The 22,147-nt window shown below is 56.3% G+C and overlaps 5 protein-coding genes across 5 annotated transcripts; 1 reads left to right on the top strand and 4 right to left on the bottom strand.

Annotated features, from left to right (window-relative positions):
* Window positions 1-169: 169 nt before the first annotated feature.
* On the bottom strand, window positions 170-1,985 carry SPBR_05773 (uncharacterized protein; the record flags this gene model as incomplete). Its single annotated transcript, XM_040764036.1, has 3 exons — window positions 170-1,112; window positions 1,363-1,733; window positions 1,803-1,985. 3 exons carry the CDS (start codon window positions 1,983-1,985, stop codon window positions 170-172), a joined length of 1,497 nt encoding a protein of 498 aa, XP_040622193.1.
* A 4,362-nt stretch (window positions 1,986-6,347) lies between these two features.
* SPBR_05768 (uncharacterized protein) lies at window positions 6,348-8,177 on the bottom strand (the record flags this gene model as incomplete). The annotated part of the gene is made up of 1 exon (XM_040764031.1): window positions 6,348-8,177. The coding sequence occupies one exon, from the start codon at window positions 8,175-8,177 to the stop codon at window positions 6,348-6,350; it is 1,830 nt and encodes a 609-aa protein (XP_040622192.1).
* A 705-nt stretch (window positions 8,178-8,882) lies between these two features.
* On the bottom strand, window positions 8,883-10,067 carry SPBR_05995 (fructose-1,6-bisphosphatase I; the record flags this gene model as incomplete). Its single annotated transcript, XM_040764257.1, has 2 exons — window positions 8,883-9,822; window positions 9,952-10,067. 2 exons carry the CDS (start codon window positions 10,065-10,067, stop codon window positions 8,883-8,885), a joined length of 1,056 nt encoding a protein of 351 aa, XP_040622191.1.
* A 2,076-nt stretch (window positions 10,068-12,143) lies between these two features.
* SPBR_06175 (peroxin-11B) lies at window positions 12,144-12,875 on the top strand (the record flags this gene model as incomplete). Its single annotated transcript, XM_040764437.1, has 1 exon — window positions 12,144-12,875. The coding sequence occupies one exon, from the start codon at window positions 12,144-12,146 to the stop codon at window positions 12,873-12,875; it is 732 nt and encodes a 243-aa protein (XP_040622190.1).
* An 849-nt stretch (window positions 12,876-13,724) lies between these two features.
* SPBR_05463 (nucleoporin nup189) lies at window positions 13,725-20,964 on the bottom strand (the record flags this gene model as incomplete). Its single annotated transcript, XM_040763727.1, has 6 exons — window positions 13,725-13,832; window positions 13,914-15,701; window positions 15,797-15,997; window positions 16,296-20,110; window positions 20,318-20,422; window positions 20,862-20,964. 6 exons carry the CDS (start codon window positions 20,962-20,964, stop codon window positions 13,725-13,727), a joined length of 6,120 nt encoding a protein of 2,039 aa, XP_040622189.1.
* Between the last annotated feature and the right edge of the window lie 1,183 nt (window positions 20,965-22,147).

Here is a 22,147-nt window from a genome sequence, read left to right as displayed (position 1 = left end):
TAAGCTTGCGTCTACCGCCAACTAACCCAAGTTCTCCAATCACTTTAAGGTGCCTTCCTGTCCCCCAGCCCAGCGAGCATCCCATCGGGCATAAAAGAGACTATGGATGCCCCGCCCTCATATATTGTCATTTCATTTTCGGATTTATATCACTTGGCCCCTCCCTTATTTACTGCGACGTCGCCTTGGTCTCCGTGACGGTGCCACCGTCCTCGACGTGCTCCAGAGAATCCGCCTTGCGCACACCGAGCTGGGAGGTGTCCCAGCCGTTGGCCTCCAGGTAGCGGCGGAAGCGCGCGTCCTCGTACTGGATTGTGTCCTGGCCGACGTTGGGCAGCAGGAAGAAGGCCAAGAGCGCCGACAGAACCGACAAGCTGGAGCTGACATAAAAGGGGTACTGCGCCGTGGCGTTGGCGTCGTCGCCACCGGCGGCCTCAATGTAGGGGTAGACGTAGGTGCCGACAAAGGCGCCGATCTTGCCAACGGCGGCGGCAATGCCGTAGTACTGGCCGCGCACACCGGTCGCGCAGGTCTTCGCAGCCAGAAGACCAATGTTGTCACCGGGGCCGAACTCGCCGAGCGACAGGAAAATGCCGTAGACGGTGGCAAACGCCCCGACCATGTGCGGCTGGGAGAGGTTGACATAGTCGCCGGCCATGATGAAACCGACAATGGCCTGCAGCAGCACCCCCGTGATCAGGCACCAGCGGGGGCCGAGCCAGTCACTGGCCTTGGCACCGAGGAGCGAGCCGGGCATGTAGAACAGGTTGATGACGACGTTCCAGCCGAAGATGGTGGTCAGGGGCGCGTCGGAGGAGAATATGTTGGCCAGGATGGTGGACGAGTAAATGCCAAAGGCGTAGGTCAGGAAGTCGTAAATGAACCAGATCAGGCTAACAACGATCAGACGGGGGCCGTAGAACTTGAGAACCAGCCAGTACGGAGTGCGGGCGCCCTTCATAGAGTTGCGGTTGAACTCCTCGTTCTCCTTGACAAAAAGACGAAGGACGAAAAGGACGAGGGGAAAGACGGCACCGATGCCGAGCGACACGCGCCATTGGGTGCTGAGGTGTTCATTATGGCAGGCGGCCGCGACGACGTCTGTGACAAGGCTGGTGTTAACTCGGAGAGGATTCCCAACCGGAAGAGCCGTAAAAAAGGCCCAAAAAAAGGGGAAAATAGGAGAGGACAAGGAACAAACGTACAAGGAACAAAGGCACCAATAACGAAGCCAAAATCAATAATGGAGTTGGTGAACCTATTCTGTTAGTTTAGGTAGAAATAAAGAGAGAGTGTGTGTGAAAACCCGAGAGCGAGAGAGGTAGAGAAAAGGACGGCGACCTTCGCGGCACACGAACTCACAGGATGAAGATAAAATGGCGCCAGCCCTTGCGGACCTCGCCCGTCGACTCGGCACAGCCCACAGAGCCCGCAGGGTACTCGCCGCCAATGCCGATACCGACGAAGAAACGCCACGCAGCCAGGATGTTGAACATGCCAATGGTGTCACCATGGTAGTATGAGCCGGCGGCCAGAGCCGTGAAGACGAAGAGGATGACGGTAGACGCAAGCAGCGCGTTGGTACGCGACCAGCGGTCAGCGAGGAAACCAAAGAACAGCTGGCCGACGACGGTGCCAGCAAAGACGATGGCACTGACAACGCTCTTGGACCGAGACTTGGACCAGGTGTCGCCGTACTGGAGGGCCAGGATGGTGGAGACGGAGCCAATGACCTGCAAAACGTCAGCACACATGCGCACTTCGGCCCAATCTTTCGCAATCTACGCCGATGGGCAGCTCACGTTGTTGATGTAGCCGTCCGAGAAGAGACCGGCACCGCAGGCGACGACGGGCAGCGTAATAAGAGGCTGCTTCTGGTCGATGGGCGGCAGGTTGTTCTCGGCGTTGACTTCTTCGACGACGTTCTCGGCCTGCTCCCGCTCGTGCTGCCGACCGGCAACCGTGAGGCGGTTGAGGAACGACATGGTGGGCGGGGAAGGGTGGGTAAAAATGTAAACCGAGGTTGTCGACGGCGAAGTTGAGAGACAAGAGACAGAGAGAGGGAGACAGAAGAAGAACAATAATCTGCGTTGGGCCGGCAGGTGTCGAGAAAGTTGAGCTTTCTACTCCCTTCTTACTTCTTACGGACGAGAAATAAGGAAAGAAGGAAGCCGACAACAGAACACAAATCACGGAAAGAGCGAGAGAAAAGAGGTGAGGGTGCTAGGTACGGAAGGAAGGAGGGGGGAAGGTACGCGTTTATGAGGACTTTGACTATGAATACAAAACGATCGGCCTTGTGGGAGGGCCATTTGGTACTTTGCAATAAAAAAAAGAGGACAATACTCGGTTACATTCACGAGGTCGCCACAGGCGCATTTGTTTATGGGGATCTAAGCTGGGGTTGGGGCGCAAATGGGGAGGCGGACGTGGTTGGACGGGACTAAGACAGAGTGGACAGACAGGACCCCAAAGGATTTGGTACGACGTATTCTGTATTTTGACCTTGCTCGCATGGGACGGTACACAGACAGAGAGGTACTTCTCGTTTTGATATTTTTCTGTTTTAGTTGTTTTCCTCTTCGGGCTGCCGATCCTTTCTCACGGGGGCAAATACTGGGTCGTCCGTGGGTTGGCGGTGGGACCGGACGCGTGATAGTGCTCATGTGGGCGATATTGCCTTTCTGCTCGGTTCTGGGAATAAGAAAATCGCTGGGCGATACGAAGGACTTGTGTGTACGGAGTAAGGCGCCGTCATGGCTTGGTGTGTTGGATGATATGTGTCAAGAGTCAACTAGCCGTAGACTTCATTACACACGCAGTTTGTATGCCGTCTGTTGGAGGGCACAGACGTGGCCGCACCTTCCATTCCCATTTCTCGGGAACGAGGTGTTCTTTCCCGTGCAACCAGGGTGGCAAGAGCGGCCGGCCACTCGACAGGTCCATCTCTCTCCCAGTTTTGCAATGGTTGACCGAACACAAGACTCCGTCCTTTTCTACGAAGCCGACAGCCCCCTTGTTTGGCCCGATGTTTGTCTGTTGACAAAAAAAATCGAATCAGACTGTCACATTCGACTTCATCCTGTCTCTGCCCGTACCTCCTAGCGACGCGAAACGACTGGTTGCGACTCTAAGATATTAGACCGACGTAAATTCCAAAAGGCTCCGCTTTTTTTTTTTTTTTTGTGTGTGTTGTTCGCACGGCTGCCATCGCGCCTTCCTCTTTTTTCAAGGTGCGCCGGTCTCATTTAACAGCCTTGTTCTACTTCCAAGCTCGGCGTTTCTGTGTATGTACTCTGTACTTTTTTCGAGGCGCGCCTTGCTCCTCTCAAGTACGGAAAATACCGCCCCATCCTTTCCAATTCTTTGGTCTTCAGCATCCACGCTTCGTCTGTACAGAATATTCCCCCTTCTTTTCTCTTTTACATTTTACATTCGTCTTTTTGATTTATACTGTGTTTTCAAGCTCTGACGTCAATGGCGTTCGGCTTGGCAAGTAGCACGCTTTAGGTCCCGTTACAGAGCCCCTGCCGCAGCCTAGGCACACACACCAGAAGCAAAACGATCAAAAGAACAGTAAATCGGCTTTTCTTGACTTGCTAGCAGTGGCAGAGGCGCTGGAACCATTCCTCGTTTGGTTGCCGCTTTCCGAATCTCAAGCCTTACCGCCCAGGGACTAGACTAGCACGTCCTCTTCGCTCGCACTTGCCTGTTTTTGATTAAGCCACGACTTCCCCTTGATTCCTGCACAGCTCCTTCACAAATTTTGCCCTGTAGTTATGTCGTTCTTCCCCTCTGGCTCTTTCGTCTGCCGGGGCTCTTACCACTTTCGTTGCCCCTCACAGGTCGTACTTACTCCGAGTGCGGCTTGAAGACAAAAGACGCCTTTCACATTATACCTTGTAGCACCTTGTTGAGGAAGGAACGTCCATCGCGCTCTCTCCTGCCCAAAACAACAAAACAGTGTCCAGAAAAGTAAACAGTCGTCAGGCATCCTTTTGTTTTCCTGCCCTTGGAACTTTCGTACTCCCCTTACCCACCGAGTCGCTGCGCTCTTTTCCAAACGCCCTTACAACGGTAACTGAACATCTCGACGTTGCATGGCGAACCCACTTCGGCGACGCCGACTACCCCCTCACCAAGAACACGACCTCCTGCAAAACAACGGTCTGGAAGGACGCTACTTCGTAAAGGCTGGCCTCTCTCTAGACGTTCAGGCCGTGCTTGGCCCGACAATTGAACTGGCGCCCGCTGGGCGACAAAACAACAATTCGACAACGGCATGAAGACAAACAACACTTGGCCTGGCCTCCCTGGCCAAGCCAAACATTTGCTTGGCGAGCTTGGTTCCTTGGCTACGTGGCTGCTTGGCCCTCATGTGGCTCTTGTGCCTAGTCTGGCTGCGACTGCAGGCTTTTCTGTTGCCTCTTCGTTGTTCTTTTTCTCTCGGTCGTTCTTTACGACTCTCCCTCCATACTTTTCCTCTCCTTGGTAATTACTCCTTCCAACGCCTCTGGACTGGGCCCTTCAAGGTTTTCTTTTTCTACGTCGTATTTGGACGTTACCGTTCGCTTGCAGCGACGACACCTCACTTGCCACTTGCCTAGCCTGTTAAAGTTCCCGATACACACGGAAGCGCAGTTTCGTTTATGCAGCCTCCTCTACGACATACAATATACCACCTTGTCCGCAGCCTCTTTTGACCAACGAGGCAAGCATGGTCCAAGCTCCCCGGGATGTCCTCGGCCCGGAAAAGAAACGAAGGGTCAGCATGGTAACTCGAGCAGCTCGGTCTTGGCCGTGTGAATCTCATTTGGCTCACCGAGTGTAACATCTCGACATTGCGGCGGCTAAATGGCCTTGTGCGTCTCGACAGGGTGTCGATGGGGATTGATCAGGGCTTGTGAAAAAAGAAACGGTTAACCCATGCCGAGAAAGGTATTGTCCACTTGTTGAGACTTTGTTTTGACATCCTGGAAGGACTGATACGTCGATGTAATACTAGTCTGGACGTACGTACTATGGAGGGCACGTGCGAGCCAGCCTCGACAACTACAGGTCCTCCATCACGCGAACCATGAAGATCCTTTGGAATCCTCTGGTTCTGACATGACTGGACGCAACGACAGCTAATAACCTTGCTACGAGCTCAATAACCGCATGCATCATCGCACGCCATCACTATCGACACAAAAATATTGCACAGGCCACAAAAATGAGTGTAAACCGCCCTCACATGGCCCGATATGCAATATTGCCGCATCAAGCTTCTCAGTCGTTTCCAAGCCCAGTCTGAAATGGGAAGACCACAATCTGGTACCTGTCCGACGTCCTATTACCACATGTTTTCAGTAGTACGACGCACTCGCAAAGTTCGCCCCTTCCGCTCGATGGCGCCGGTACTTGGTCTAGGAGGATCAGATAACAAGTAGCAAAAAGGCGAAGTATGTTCCGGAATCACCCAAGAACCCATCCCTCCACCAGGCGCGGGACGTTCGTTCCTAGCGAAAGGCAGCCAATCGTGGCTGCCCACCGATCAACGTGGTCCAGTCGCCTCACCATGGGGATGTGCCCCTAGCTGCTGCTCAGTCGATCCACCACCCACACCATAAAATAAAACCCACACACCATAAGAGTGCAAGGGGTGGTCAACGGGTATGCCGCCGTGCATGAGAAGGGCGCCCAAAGGTCAAGACAAGCTTTTTTTTATGATTTTATTTTGCTCCCCAAAAAACAAAACAAATATTGGGGTGGGAACCATCGACGCATCGTCACCAGCGGTGAGAGGATCGTATGTCGTCTGGGTGCCTTTGCACGTCGCATGGCGTGGCTTTGTGCGAGCCGCTGCGGATGTGGTTGTGGTTTGCCTTGTTTTTCGCTTTTTCGGTCGGGTCTATCTTATGTACGGCATACAACGTATCCCGTGGCTGTCTCTCCACGTCGTCCCTCCATGTCGTCGAAGGAAGTCTACCCTGAAGATATTCGAGAAAATTTCTCGGTCACCTTTGGCGTTTAAACTTCCATAGGGCTAGGCCCACGTGCATGATTCAACATGGTCTACTCCGAGAAAGAAAACATCCGCGTCTTCACCGTCAAAATTCCACAACAGAGACATTGCAACTCTATTCAGTCGGCAGAGTAGCGATACATGGATCAAGCACGTTTCCTGTTCTTGGCGCTGCGAGGAGACAGGTGCAACTGGCACATGTCCACCATGCCGTGGTGCAGTCAAAGGATCTGCAAGCAGATGCATCTTGTCAACAGCTTCGGTTTCATTTTAAACTGACAAAAAAAAGTCTATTCCTGCCAGCCAAGCATCACTTGGTCATGACTGGTATTTCCAGCATCTATGGCACGACGCGAAGAGGTCGCCCCGACCGTCGCAGCTGAAGCCGGACCTGCGGTACATCCTTTGCAGCAGGCTCCAAGATATGAATGGGCAGCACCCGGTCGTTTCGCGGCGGAACTTTGGGTGGCACCCCGTGCTGGCCCTTGGCAGCTGCGGCCGCGTCCTCGGCGTCAAACATCAGCACCACTGCGGCGGCAAACGACAGAATCTCGGCTGTCGCAAAGTGTCGTCCGGGGCATAGCGTTTTACCGCCACCAAATGCGCGGAACGCGGCAGGGTGCCGTTTGGGAACTGCCGGCGTGGCCTTGTCCGATTTATCCGGTTTTGCTGCCGACTTGGGAAGAAATCTTGCCGGGTCAAACGTGTCGACATCAGCACCCCAGAGCGTTGGGTCCGCGTGGATGACACCAGCAGCAATCTGCACAACCGAACCGGCGCGCAAGAAGTACCGATCGGCCAGCAGAGTGTCGGACAGCACGAGGCGGGTCGACATGTTGTTGGAGCCCAGTCGGAGGCACTCCTGGTAGACAGCCAGCAGGGTCGGGCAGTTTGTGCGAATGTGTTCGATGCTCAGCGTGTCGCCGTCGTCGTAGTTGTCGTCGCTGTTGCCATCGCTTCGTGTCTCCAACTCGCCTCGCACGGTCTGAAGCAAGTCCAAGTTGGAGAACAGTCTGAGAACGACCCAAAACGATGTCACGGCCGTGTTGATGATGCCGGCAAATAAAAACGACAGCTCAGACCGTGCCGTGCTGGAACGGGCCCAGCCGTAGCGGTCGGCAATGGCAACGCGGCGCCGCACAATCTCGCTGCTGTCACTGGACAGATGCTCGTCTGCAGTCAGGTACGTCGTGAATCCATCCACGAGCTGTTCGCGTGCGGCAAAGGGACGCCCGCCTAGAAGCGATGCCATCAGCGACCCGGGTTGACGGTCGCCCACGAGAAGCAGCCGGCCAAGACCATGCACGAATTCCCAGAACGCTGGCTCTAACGCGGGCTCCATGGCGAGCGGGTTGCGCGGGCCGTACAAGAACTGCGCAGTGCCCAGCGTGACAAAATGCTTCATCCAAGCCAGCAAATCGACCACGGCCGCTGTCGTTGGAGTCGAAGTCGTTGGGGCGTCCAGGTCGGAGGCGTACGAGTTGACTTGGCCGACCAGCTCGCTGACCGCATCTTTCACAAAGGATGTTAATGTATCGCCGGGTCCCAAGTAGCTGTAAACCATGTCGTGCATGTCGGCCAGGAAGCCGTACGACTCATCATACTTTTGGTCGTCGACAATGGACATGGTTGGCCCAGTCCCGGATGCTGCTGCCGGTCTAAGCCTAGGCGACGTCGCTACGGCCAGATTTTCACCACGGACGATGCCAACAGTCTTCTTGTCGAGGCCGAGGACGCGGCGCGTTACGTCGGGCACAAGAGGCGTAAAGGACAGGGCGCGGGATGCGCGCTGCACGGCGGCCGCCAGCGACGGGTCGGTTACGAGGTAGATGCATGAGCCGGGGACCGGTAGTGTGACAATGCCTGCCGGGCCGGACGATTGAGACGCGGAAGTGGAAGAGGATGACGGCGAAGAGAGCGCCGACGGCGTAGGGCCGCCAAGAGTCGTGCCTACACCGCCTTGGGCCATATGCTGGATGCGCAGCCCGAGCTGCTGCATGTAGCGACCGCCCTGCAAGGCCATGCACAGGACATGACCAAGGAATGGAAGGCCCGGTGCCGGGATGACGGGCGGCTCATCGGGGCGGGTCCGACGCAGTTGCAGGCGGTAAAGAATAAAGTAGAGGGTGCCAAGGCCAACGACAATGACCGACAAGTCGGAAAAGGCCATGGTGGAGCGCGTGGTGGGGAGAGGTCGAAAGATAAACGAGTATCATCCGATCGCAAAGCACATAAAAAATCGAAAAGGCGGAAAAGGGCTTGCAAACAGGAACGCATAAGCGAGCCGATACAAACTCCGTCGTATAATATGTCCGAAAACACGAGACCCCTTCTCCTCCTCACCGTCACATTTTTACTCCGAGCTTTGCATTTTGAACAAGACGCACGGCGGCCGGGAAAATGGGGGTAACATTCGTTTCTCCAACACGACCCTGGCTCTCAACCCAAATAGAGAGGTTGTCTGCGGCCTGCCATTGGGTGAGGTAGCGGCGGTTGTAAAGCGGGGTGTTAATCTGGCTTGGGACCAATGGAGTGCTGCAGATGTAGCCCGTTGATATTCCCGATGGACAACCGACATCTTGACGGCTTGCTGTGGGATAGTTGAGTCTCGACAAGGTAAAGAAAGACATGTTTGGTCTGGAGAAATCCAGAACAAAGTGGAGAAATAAGACGGCAAAGGAGCAAAGGAGAACATGGGAGGGTGAAGAAAATCTTGGCGTCTAATGTATCCAATTTTGTCATATATCGTCAAAATACATGATAAATAATATAATGTGCTCTCACAAATGGATAACCAGAAAAGAAAAGCAAACCCAAAAGGAAAAAAGCAACGACGACGTATCCAATACTGAACCAAGAAAAAAAGAGACGGTTCCTACTTATGGAACGACTTGACCTTCTCGACCTCATCGTAGCTACCCATGAAAATGCCGGACTTGTCGTGGATGTGCTCGGGGACGACCTCGAGCATGCGCTCCATCTTGGAGTTGACGGCCTGGCCTCCGGCGTTCTCAAAGACCATGGCCATGGGGGCGCACTCGTACAGAATGCGCAGCTTGCCCTTGGGGCTCTTGGAGTCGGCCGGGTAGGCAAAGATGCCGCCGTAGAGGAGGGTGCGGTAGGCGTCGGCCACCATGCTGCCAATGTAGCGCGAGCTGTAGGGCTTGCCGTTGTCGGGCTGGGCCTCCTTGAGGGAGTTGAAGTAGGCCTTGACGCGGTCGTCCCAGTAGAGCGAGTTGCCCTCGTTGACGGAGTAGATGGCGCGCTTCTTGGGCAGGCGCATGTCGGGGTGCGTCAGGATGAACTCGCCCAGGCCGTTGTCGAGCGTGAAGCCGTTGACGCCGCCACCCTTCATCGTGATGACGAGCTGCGCCGAGGCACCGTACATGGTGAAACCGGCCGCCACCAGCTCGGTGCCGGGCTTCAGGATGTCCGCGGCCTCGCCCGTCGAGCCCTCGGCCAGCTTGTGGATGGCGAAGATGGTGCCGACCGACACACCGGCGTCGAGGTTGGAGCTGCCGTCGATGGGGTCGCAGGCAACGGCGTAGCGGGCGCGCTCGCTGGACTTGCCATCGGCCGAGTTGGCGCCGGTGAAAAAGATGATGTTCTCCTCCTCCTCGGAGACCAGCAGGGCGCAGCGGCCAGACGACCGCATGACTTCGATGAACAGGTCGTTGGAAATGACATCGAGCTTCTTCTGGTCGTCGCCCGTGGTGTTGGACGAGCCGGCCAGACCCGTCAGGTTGATGAGAGTAGCACGGCGGATGTAGTATGCAATGGACTTGAAGGAGAACTGCAGTGCGTGGCACAGAAGTCTGTAAGCGGACTCGTGTTAGTGAAGGGCATCTTGGCCAAGAGAAAAGCGAGAAGGTGTACGGCAGATGGGAGATGCTAGTTCTCCAAAAATAAAAAAAAAAATAAAAAAAAAAACTCAAGAAGCGTACGTAAAGTCACCAGTGGCTTCGGGCTGCTTGTTCTGCCCCTCCGTCAGGAAGCGTGTGAGGGTCACAATGTTATAGTTGACCTGTTCTGGCATAACGCTGTCGTCGGAGGCACCCATGGTGGCTATTGGGGGGGTGAGGTTGTGGAGGGAAAGTCGACAAAAAAGAAAAGGAGACGAAACGAAGCTCGCGAGAATGAGCTGTGTCTCTTTGTTCAGATTGCAACGGGCGCTGAAAATGGAGGGGAAGGTACGGTGGCCGGCTCGGATGACGTAGCGTGGGAAGGAGCGTAGCTAGTTATACGGATACTGCAGGTGCAGCTGACTGTTGAGGCGTTCTTTCTGTGTCTCGGTATCTGTAAAGTATCGTAAGTTCTCGATCAGGAACAAACAACAAAAAGGGCAGGCACGCATGACCGTTACGAAAACGGCCGGGGCTTCTTCTTATATTGGTCTGGGCTGAACTGGGCAGGTACGATGAACGAACAACCGACAATAGGTAGGGCCAGAGCCAGCCTTCGCAGCGGCGCCGCTCGGCTGTGGAGCACCGAGAACCAAAAGGACAGGGGCAAAAAGGGAAGCTGGGCGCTTTCCTAGTCGGTTGCGGAGAACGGCTAGCGGACGACTGACGGTTTCTCACGACGATTGATGGTTTTTTCCTGGCATGAGGGTACGAGTTTGGTAGATTGATGGAGCACGAGAACAGCAAGCTTTTATTTTTTAATTGAACGGATGTTCGGGTGCAGAGGCACAGAAGCATAGAAGCGCTGCAAAGCTCAAAGAAAGATGACGAGACGGGCCTGTTTTCGTTACAAAGCATTTGAGTGGCCAAGGTCATCGCCGGTCGGTCCTTCCTTTGAGTGCACGAGACGTCCTTCCCCCTCCTGTGAAAGAGCGTCACGCTCGTCCGTGGCGCCTTCCCCCGTCTCCTGCTGCCCGCTACTCTTGCTCTTAATTACAGGTTAATTGTCCCTTGGGGATTCGACTTGAGCTAGATCAACTCAGAAATACCGGGGATGATCAATGGCTATGGGCAAGATAGGTAATTACGAGACTTGTCTCTTGTCATATGAAGAATGCTGCAACAGAGACACCAGCGAATGTGGCGCCCGGCCGAGGGGAACGTAGTCGTGTTTGGTAATTCTGGTGGGTGTTGCTGGCCGCAAAGAAGATTTCCCGGGTTGGCAAGTGCCGTAATAGCCCACATTAGCCCGAGCGGGTTCCAGTGCAAGCCGTGGAGCTTCGCAAGTAGCTCACAGTCGGAAAGCAGTAGGAAGCTCTTTCCCACCGGCATCACCTGTAACGCGCCATCAGATGACCTGTGCAGGTGCGTGACCTCTCGGTGCATGACATAACAAGCAGGCGCGGGGGCACCTGCGGGCAGGAACCAGGAAAGGCCGGGCTTTTCCGAAATCGCATACAGTCATATATAATATTGCTTAAATGCATTGCGATTAGGCGCATGCGCTGCCTGATTTCCCGGACGCTGCAAAGCGGCCAGGTTTTGCGGAGAATTTCCACTTTTTATTGGCCATTCCTAGGCAATGCAATCCAGGCAGTTCGCTAACGTTGAGCCGGCGGAGCCAGATTCTCCAGACCAGACACTTCAAACCTCGGCATGTGCACATTGGAAGGGGGGCAAAGCGCAATACGCACCAACGACTCCCCAGCCGGGAACCTCGCCAGCTTCGCCCGCAGTCTTTCCCCAGACGACGCCATCGGTTCGCTCTTTCCTCGTGATTCACCTCGACAGAGACGCAACAAAGCATAGCGACACTAGCAGGGCAGGCGCGCATTAAAATTAAATACACCGGCAAAACCTCCTTCCTTGTCTTGATCTTGCCTCAGCCTCGCTTTTTGACATCTCGTTCCCTTCCGTTCTGCTTCTTCTTCTTCTTCCTGTCTATTTTTCTTTTTTTGCCCTCTTATTCTGTTTTGACGTCTTCGCATCACGTCTTCACTCCACATTCCTACACCGGAGCATTATTACCCCAGCCTCCTGTCGACCTTGCCGCCGATTGTCTCTTTCTTCCGACGACTCTCGCACCACTTCGACCGCATCCTCCTCCGGCAATTTTTATCGCGACCACGGACGTCCAACATTTGTTTCACAACTCTCTCCTTTCTTGTCACCAACCCTCCTTTTCCTCCTCCCCCTCCTCCCCCTCCTCTCCCTCCTCCTCTTCCCCATACACAATGGTTGCCGACGCGCTCGTGTTCCACCCGACGGTGGCGCACTATCTCCGCTTCGCCGCCACGACCGTCGGCCGCGACAAGCTGATGCGCACTGTCCAGTACTTTGCGCGCTTCTATGTCTGGTACCGCCTGCGCACGAATGCCACGACCGCCGAAGTGGCGCCCTGGGCCGCCCTCAAGGCCGTCCTCGGCAAGGCCCGCAAGCTGCTGCAGGCCGGCAAGAACCTGGAGCACTTCAAGTCCGCCGTGGCCGCGTCGCAGGACCCCAAGCTGTCGACGGCTGCCGTCGGCTCGCCCGTGCTGCGCTACGCCACCGTGGGCCGGCAGCTGAGCTATGCCAGCTACCTTACGATCGAGCTGATTATGCTGCCCGAGACGCTGGGCGTGAGCAAGCTCTCCAACCGCACGCTGGCCACGCGCCTCAAGCGCGACTCCGCCCGCCTGTGGACGCTGGGCCTGCTGTGCTCTGTCTTTGCGCAGGTCTTTACGCTGCGCCGCCTGCAGGAGCGCGAGGCCCGCATCGACCGCAAGGACGGCGAGGGCGTTGTTGAGGGCAAGCGCATTGCCAAGGAGCGCCAGGCCAGCCACCTGCAGCTGCTGTGCGACGTCTGCGACCTGACCAACACCACGAGCAGCCTGGGCTGGACCAACTTTGACGACGGCGTGGTTGGTCTGGCCGGTACGGCATCGGGTATTGTTGGCATCTACAACCAGTGGAAGAAGACGGCGTAAATCACGCATACTGTCGGCTGTAGTCCTCCTCCTGTAACACCACCACTCTGAAAGCAAGACAAGCAGCAGCAAAACAGAAAAGAAAAGAAAAAAAACCCAACCGACAAATACAAAAGGGGCGGAAGAGAGAGAGAGAGAAGAGGATGAAGACAGTTGGGCCGGGCGACAGCTGATGCCGATTGGAGAGAATGAAAAGGTGGTTCTCTTTTGTGTTACCGTGTTTTGCTTGCTCATGCGGCATCGCGTCCTGTTCACGTTTATATTGTACTCGTTTCCATGCTTTCATCCATTTCTACACTATTGTTTTTATTTCAGGAAATAGCAATTTGAAATAGACTACGAAATATAATACCAACCTTTTCCAGGCTACGTGTGCATGGAGACGATCGTTCTGCTCTGTAGTCACCGGGATGTGAGTAGAGTTCACCTGTCACATGCAAATCTGCAGCAAATCTGCACCGTCGACTTGCAAGCGTCAAAAATGTAATATTAAAGGACAAGCTTACGGGTCTCTATCTAATGAAGGGTTACATGCAACCGCGCTCCGACGGGGGGATCGTACACAAAGCACACGCCAACGTCAACCCAATGCTCAACAAGTTAAATCAAAACAAAAATCGGCAAATCAACAGCCAAATTCAGCCCATACATTGCGAGCGAGTCCTTGCCAGGACGCTGCTCAATACAGAACCCGTCCCTCCATTCCTCCATTTTTATACAATTGCGGGCCGTTCCGCCTAGTTCCGCCAGCTCCCTCCCTGCTTTTCCTTTTTGTTTCCTTCTTCTTTCGCGTTCATCTTTTTTTCGTTCTTTTTGCACTCTCTCTTTCCTTCCTCCCACGTCTCCTGTTCAGTGAGCACTCATCACTTCGCGGTAGTATGCAAACGCAAGGTCGGACGAGTACCGAACACGCCGGTCCTCCGTCAAGGGCAGTCGAGAAATCTTGGTCAAGTCCATCTACAAGCAACTGTTAGCATCTGTGTCGGCAACCATGGCAGTCTGGGGCATGCATAAACGGGAAATAATAGAAATACTCACTCTGCCCTTGTTGGCAAGCGCCATCGTCTCCTTCGCCACCACATCCGCCATCTCCGTAATGGCCGCCACCTCCGTCGGCAGCGCATTGCCTGCGTTGTCGTACATGGCCGGCAGGCTGGCGGCCAGCGCCTCCACGGCACCAAGCAGCTGCGCGGAGGCCTGCTCAGCCTCGTCACGCGCCTGTTGTTGCTGGCGTCCTCGTGTACGTCGTGCAGCACTGCCGCCCGAGCCGCCGGTACCACTGCCACCGAGCGTGCCTCCACGCTGCAGCGTCAGCAGGTCGAGGAACCGACTGTACACTTCGCCGCCCAGCGCCCAGTCTTTGATCTGCTGGCGGTGTGGCTGCAGCTTCTCGAGCATTTCCGCAATGTCGCTGTAGTTGCGCTCGACAACGGCCTTGGGCGCCAGCTCCTTGACAAAGATGCGGTGCGCATCCGCAAAGGCTGACGCACGCAGAAGACACTCGGCTTCCAGCACGGGCTGGTTCTGCTGGTTGCGCCAGTAGAGCGCGGCGGCCTGCCACACCCACTGCGCCGGGATCTTGAGGTCGTCCACCAGCTTGCCGTACAGGTTCGACTGGGCACCGTTGTTGACAAACAGTGAGCCCGTGTGGCGCGCCAGCACGTCCTGGACGGCGTGTATCCGTGCTGTGCGGTCAGACAGATGCAGCAGAACCCAGATGGCATGAACCCAGGCACCATCGTCCGGGCCGTTGGAAGATCGGTCGTTTTGGTGCACGACCTCGGACGCGTAAGACGTACAGAGCGCGTCAGCCTTTTCCAAAGACAGCTTGGCCGATGCGCTGATGTGCTTGGCACCCGACAGGGCCTGGCTGATTTGCCAGCAGAACCGGTACCGGAACGGCGACGGCTGTGAGTTTTCGGGCTCCAGCACATCTTCCAGGCGGGCAAGGCCGGCAGCGACCTTGAGTAGACCGAACAGCAGGTCCTCGCGAAGTTCGCGCTGGGGATCGGCCCAGGCAGCAGTGATGTCGCGCTGTGTCGTGTACCATGGCCGAGGGGCAGGCACGCGGCCTTGCTCGAGATCCTCAACGTACTTGGCCACAGCCGACTCAATCCCCTCGCCCGCAGCGATGCCGTACCAGAGACGGAGGCCGAATGCTTGCTTCCAGTCGAGGCCGAACCAGTTGGACACGACCACCGAGTTCATGCGGTTCTCGACACCGCCGCCCTTCTTGCCCTCGCAGACGGCCACGTTACCAGCGAGCAGCGAGTAGATCGACCGCAGAGGCACGCTGAACTCGGAGAGAGCATCGCCCTGCTGCCAGTCATCCACCTGCTCGCGCATGTCCTTCTTGAAGGCATCGCCCGTGCCAATCAGCGAGACCAGTGTGGCCAGCTTGAAATTCTTGCCATCCACGAGCGCGCGGCAGGCCTCAGGGACCTTGCGGGACGCCAGGTAGAGGACTGCCTTTTCTTCAAATGACTGTGCCTGGTCCAGGGGTTTGGCCGAAGACGAGTCCTGCACAAGTTGCGCCCAGAACGTGGCCAGATTGGCCCTGCGCTGGCGCGCCTCGTCTCCCGGGTTCGAAGCATGCTCGTCGATAGGATCAAATAGCACGCTGGCAAGTTCCCAAACAGACTGCTCGTAGGAGCCCAGCTGTTGTGATATGGTGCTGGCGGACGCTGACCGACGCTGGTTGACTTGCTCACAGAAACCGGCAAAGGCCTTGATTTCGGGGATGCGGCAAGTCGAGATCGCCGGCACACCGTCCACGACCTGGACGTCCACGACATCTTTGTGATCGGACAGACCCTCAACGGAGTACTGGACCTTGTTAGTTTTTTTATCATTTTTCATTTTCAAAAAATTTTAGGTGTGGTTTTTGAGCATATAAGGCGAAAGCATCTCTTGCCACGTACGTCTGTGAGCTGCGCACCAATGGGGTCGAACATCCGAATTCGCTTCAGCGAGGGTTCGGTGTCATCGGTTTGTGCCTCGGTGACAATGCACGCTCCGTCCGTGGACCAGATAGGTCTCGCGGCATCATGGAAAGCGCGGTCCGTTGGGTCCATGGTGGCCTCATCTTCGTCGACGGTCTTGTTGGCTCGCTTGTAAGGCCACTAGAAAACAGAACAACATTTAGTCAAGGTGTTCAGTTTTGTTTTTTGTTTGGTGATTTTGAGGTTTTGTATTTGTTACCAAGTAAGGTACACGGCAGATGTAATTATTAAATAGGGGAAGCAAGGGATAAAATGAAGGAATGGGTTTCCAACGCCAACGTGCATACAATCATGTGGATGTGGAATGTGCTGAGAATAACAAAACGAGGTGGAAGAAGTGTGAATGGCACGGGAGGGAAACATCAAACGGGAGAGCCAAAAAGTCGTCCATCTACTGGATGAGGAGGGCACTACGGACCTTCACAAATCCCTTGGCGGGGGCAATCGTCTCCGGCGCCTGGGTCGTCGGGGCCTTGGCCTTTTCAAAGAGCGAGTTCATGAGGTCGATGCTGGTGGCGAAACCACGGTTGTCGTTTGCGCCGAAGCCACGACCCGCGGTGGATGCAGCGGCCTTCTTGTCAAAGTTGGCGATGCTTTCGTTGAATGAAGGCTTCTCGGGAGCACCGTGCTCGCCCAGTGCCTTGAGAGCGGCACGGTCACGCTTCTGGGGGCTGACCGTCTTTTGCAGCATGTCCATCCAGTTGTCGCCGTCGGCGACCTGCAGCTTCAGTGGTGTGTTGGACTCCTTGATTGCCCGGAGGCGAGCCCGCATGATGCCGGCAGGCGTTTCTTGGACAACGGGGGGCAGGTCGGGGAGGAAGGGGTAGGGTTCGAGGCTGTTGTTGTCGTCAAGCTCCGCGGCAGAATAGAGCTGCTGAGAAAAAGGCGCCTCGCCCTCGTTCTCATACAGACCACTATCCTCGCCTTGTTCCATGTCGTGGTCGTGCTCCATCGTGCTGATGGGCACCACGGCCTGGGCGTTCATATCCGCGGAGCGATTAGATAAAAAAGACTGCTGGAAAGTCACATCGCCTTCTTCGTCCTCGTCATCCATAATGTCGTGGCTGTCGTCAAATGCACCGGGGACGGAGACGTGCTTGCGGCGACGAAAGTCAAACGTATCCTCGTCGTTCACCTGCTCCGTCGACGGTAGCACTGTGTTGTAGGCGGGCACAGGCGCAGCGTTGCCAGCGGCTGCAGAAAGGCGGGTTGTCTCCGCGTCGGTCTCGTCGTCGTCGTCGTCCAGGCCGTACGTGGTGAAGTGTTCCACCCGGAAGACCCACGCGGCGGTCTGCTCGTCGTAGCTGACAAAAGTGGTATCAGGAATGTTCTTGAGGCGCGTGATGTGCTTCTTCATTTTGGCGGCGTTCGCGTCCGGTCCGCTGCGGGGGCAGGTGTGAAGAAGGAGGATCTCAGCCGGGACGTTGAGGCCCTGTCCGACAGGCGGCTTGGTGTTGACGTCAGGGTAGACGGTGGCGGAGCGGATGATGAGGGTGACGATACCGTCCATGATGGAGTCCAGGTTGATCTTGGTCAGATCAACAGGGACGCGGAAGCGCACCTGGCCGACATTCGTGCGGCCGACGGTGAAGTTGACGACCTGCTGGCGCTGGACGCGGTTCATCTGCTCAATCTCGTCCTTGGAGGGCGACATCCAGTAATTGCCAAGCTCCTTGCTGTTAACGCGGTAGTTGCTGGGGATGCAACGGGCTCGCACGGGTGAGGCCTCCTCCTCGTGCACAATAGCAAGCTCTTTGCCGGTGACCTGCTCCATCTCGGGCTCATTGGACGCCGGCGAGACAACCAGCGCGGAGCTGCTACCGTTGCCAGCAGTGTTGGAGGAGCTGCTGGTGCCGTTGGATGGGCGCGCCTGGGGGCGCAGGTAGCCCATATCCGGTTCGCTGCCACTGCCGCTGGCCGGGCCGTTGTTACCGTTGACGCCCTCGGGGACGGAATCCTTGGCGATGGTGGTATCGAAGCTCACTCTCTTGGTCAGCTTCCGGGTGCTACCGAGACTGGCGTCGGTCAAGGAATCGGCACCACCAGAGTCTCTGACCTTGCTGGGGGTGGAGAACAGATCAGAGCGCATGTCGCGGTTGATGACAAGCTTCTTGCTGCTTCCCGTGCTGCCGTAGAAGCGTGGGCCCGAGTTGGACGAGAAGGCGCCGGGGAGCAGAATGCTGTCCTCGGGGTTGAAGGTCCGGCGCAGGTTGCTCGACGAAATGCTCTTCGTCAGGCCGCCGCGTCCGATGCTACCAACCAACAGGCTCTGGCTCATGGTGCCGGGCGTGCTCGCAGTGCTGGAAACACTGCTGGGGGTGCCAAACGTACTGTACGAGAAGCCGTAGCCACGCTTTTGGGGAGTGGCGAACTTGGATGCCGAGCCTGGGGTCATCTTGTACAGCGGCAAGATCGAACTTCTCCTAGAAGTCTTGGTCTTGTTGACGGACAGAGGGGTCGCAAGAGGGCCAGGGTTCTGCACCTCTTGGGCGGCCAAGCTCTGGAAGAGCGAGGGCGCACCATATGCACCAGTGTCGTTGATGCTCGTGGTCAGGCCCTGAGATGCACCCAGGCCTGGGTTGCCTTGCTGCGCGTTTCCAAAGAGAGAACCGCCAAGACCACCAGCCTGGGGCTGGGCCGCGGTCGTGCTCTGGCCGAACAGACCGCCTTGCTGTTGCTGTGGGTTCTGCTGGCCGCCAAAGAGACCGCCACCGGTGGCAGGGGCCGCTGTGCCGAACAGAGACGGCTTCTGCTGAGCCTGGCCCAGGGAGCTGCCAAACAGACTGCCAGTCTGCGCCGGCTGCTGCTGTGTCTGAGCTGTCTGGCCAATACCGCCAAAGAGACCGCCACCTGTGGTCGTGCTAGCCGCGGGTGTGCTACCAAAGAGGCCGCCAGTCGTGGTTGTTGCCGGTTTTGCGCCAAAGAGACCACCGGTCTGCTGTGTGCCAGCAGTGCCGCCGAATGGTGTGGATGTCGTGGATGAGCCAAAGAGTGACCCGCCAGTTGTACCGGTGCCGGCTGCCGGGGTCGGGGTCGAGCCGAACAGACCGCCAGTAGCAGGCTTAGCCTGGCCGAAAAGGCCACCACCGGTCTGCTGCTGGGCACCGAATCCAGAGGCTGCCTGGGTGCCGAAACCCGAGGAAGCAGCACCCGTCTGGCCACCACCGCCAAAAAGACCACCGCCAGATGTGGTGCTGGCCGCCGGTGTGCTGCCAAAGAGACCGCCTCCAGTAGTGGTGGCAGCCTGGGGGGTGCCGAATGCGCTTGTACCTCCAGTGGCACCGAAGCCAGTCGTGCCCTGCGTGGTGCTCCCGAAACCAAATCCGCCAGCAGGCTTATTCTGGGTCGCGGTGCTGCCGAAGAGCGAACCTGTGCCACCAGCGGGCGTCGAACCGAAACCGCCAGCGGTGGTAGACGAGCCGAATCCACCAGTGGTGCCGCCACCACCAAAGATACCACCCGTCTGTGCTGGCTGGGCAGGCGTGGTGCTGCCGAAAAGGCCGCCAGTCGTGGCAGGCTTCGCGCCGAACAGGCCGCCGCCAGTGGAGGTGCTGCCGAAGCCGCCCGTGGTCGTGCCGGTCTGGGCGCCGAAGCCACCTGTGGTCGTCCCGCCTCCACCGAACAGACCGCCAGTCGTGCCTGTCGTAGAGGGAGTGGTTGACGCACCGAAGCCGCCAAAGTTGGAGCCGACACCAAATGCGCCGGTTCCAGTCGCATTACCGTAGCGGCGGCCTTGGTTGTAATCGGTCAAACGAAGCTCTTCGGGAGACCACTTTTTGTAGGCGTCCATGAAGAGGATGTTTTGGAAGCTGTTTTGCTGGTTGGTTGTTGCTTCCTTCTCAATATACGGCTGGAAGGCGACGGAGTTGGTGCCAGGAGGGTCACCAACATTGGTGCCGATACCCGGGTTGGCCGTCGCGCCAAACCCAGCCGTGGTGCCACTACCAAAAGATGACGTCGTGCTGGCAGCAGGCGTTGTGCCGAAGAGGCCACCAGTGCCCGTCGTTGAGCCGAAGGCGGGTTTAGCTGCTGTGGAGCCAAACAGTGAGGTGCCGCCGCCGGCACCGAATGGTGAAGAGGTTGCTGCAGGATTGCCGAATCCGCCGCCGCCGCCAAAGCCTGAGCTACCAGCAGTTGCCGTCGTGGATCCGAACAGACCGCCGCCGGCTGAGGTCGTCGCCCCGAATGCAGGCTTCGCACCGAAACCGCCAGTGCCGGTGCTGCCAAAGCCTCCTATAATGCAGATGTGGTTAGTCACGGAACAGATGTAGAGGATATGTGAAAAATGCAAAAAAGGAGAAGAAAATGCAAAAGGAGCGAGTGTAAAATTAAGTTAGGTGCGTATGGGAGGACAGGAGAACGTAAAGGATAGCAGAGAGCAGGACAGAGATAGTTTCTTGAAAAAGGGTCAACGCGTAGGAAAGGCGCCTGATGCCATACCGGTCGAGGATCCAAAGCCGCCGCCAGTTGCTCCGGTGTTGCCAAAGAGACCGGTACCGGTGTTCTGAGTAGCGCCGCCAAACGAGTTTGTATTTGTTCCAAACCCTGGTTCGACGAGCACGTAAGAGAGGAGAAAATCTCGTTAGTCCTGCGGTGTCTGGGGGGAAGACGGGATACCGATCTTTGGGGCCGGTTGATAGAAGGTGAAGACGGCGAATTTAAGAGTTGAAGAAAGCAAATGGGCTCAAACAAGACGCGTCGCGAAGTATATTCCCGCCCGCCGTCTCCTCTCTTCGCCCCCCACCAGTCGTAGCTTCGTCCAGCAAGGCGTCATGAGGTGAATGCCGAGGAGTGAAGAAGTAGATGAGCAAGGTAGAGGAAGAGTGAAGACAGTAGAGACGCGATAACATGACTTGCAGGCAGGTAGAAACCGCAAAAGAAAAAACGAAAAGCAACACGGTACTAATGCGAAACAGAGAAGGGGGGGAGAGAGAAAAAGCGCGCGCGCGATGGAAAAACAGAAATAGTCGACTCTGGTACATACCTCCGGTCGTAGTGTTGCTGGTTGACCCGAAGCCTCCAAAGCCGCCGGTCTGCTGGGTCTGGTTCTGCTGGCCGAAGCCACCGAAACCACCCCCGAACGACATTGTTGCGTGTCGAAGAGTTTGTCACCTTGATCTATGAGTTGTACCTCAGCACTATCAAGGGTAAGTCGAGTTGTATAGGTAGAGTGAAAGAGGTGATACGTGGTCGTGAAAAGGAAGCGCGTCGTTCGCCCGGTCACCGAAATCGACGCCTACTCGGTCGATGCAAGAAAACGGACGCGTCAAAGTCGCCGCCGTAGGTTACAGCGCGTTTCGATCTGAAGACGGCCCAAGCTTAGTGACGTTCTTGTTGCTTCCCACTGTCGACCAAGCTATATTGTCTTGGAAGCTCCCAAATGGCGCGTCGCGAGGTTCTGTCGCGAGGAGAGGCCGGGGGAGAAAGAGGTGTGTAGTCGGAGCTTAAAACCCGTGATCGGGAGCTGCCAGCATGTCGATCTGAGTCGAGTGAACGGCTTGCTCGGCGATGCGGCGCGTACGTGTCGGACGATTTGCAGCTGTCGCTCGTCGTTGTTGTTGTTGTCGAATAAAGATTGAAGGAAAATCCAGAGCAGGAAAAATGGGCAGCGGATTTTGTGACGCGGCTGGTCTCGTTTTTTGGGCTGCGAAAGCAGACAAGGGGGGGTGAAAAAGTACACAAGCGAGCGAACGATAAATTTCAAGGGAAAACGGGCAGACAGCAGCGCTGTATATGAAGATATAAATAAAGAAAAAATAAAGAAAGGAAGTGGTCAGAAAAAAGGAGAGGAAGGATTGGGAGGAAACGGAAAGAGAAGCTCTAGTATTCCCTCTGTGTAGAAAACGGAAGGAAGAGAGAAAAGAGTGAGGGTAAATAGCTTCCCTGGCGAAGACGCTCCTATTTTTTCTGCCCTTGGTATTGGGAGTGGGAACGAGGACACAGCGGCGGAAGACAGGAAGGCGCAAACCACCCTCGGACGGTACGGTTTGTGTGGTTGCAGGCGCTGTAGAAGACAATGACTAGGCGGCAGGAGCGGTCGACAGCAGGAGGAAAGGGCGAAAATACGTGGCCAGCAAAGCCTTTTCGCGCAGGACGACGAGAAAACAAGACAGAGGGGAGACAGGCCTTTGGCGCGTGGCTTGGGTGGAGTCCTCCGAGCCATTGTTCGATGGCCATTTTCCACCAGATGGCCTCAGGCAGCAGCAGGTTGGTGCCCAATTGCACACGATGATTCGCTGCAGCTCTTCAATCAGCCAATCAGAAGCCCAC

Source organism: Sporothrix brasiliensis (assembly GCF_000820605.1).
Source record: "Sporothrix brasiliensis 5110 chromosome Unknown Cont15, whole genome shotgun sequence".
Classification (NCBI taxonomy): domain Eukaryota; kingdom Fungi; phylum Ascomycota; class Sordariomycetes; order Ophiostomatales; family Ophiostomataceae; genus Sporothrix; species Sporothrix brasiliensis.
This window is presented reverse-complemented; position numbering and strand designations above follow the sequence as displayed.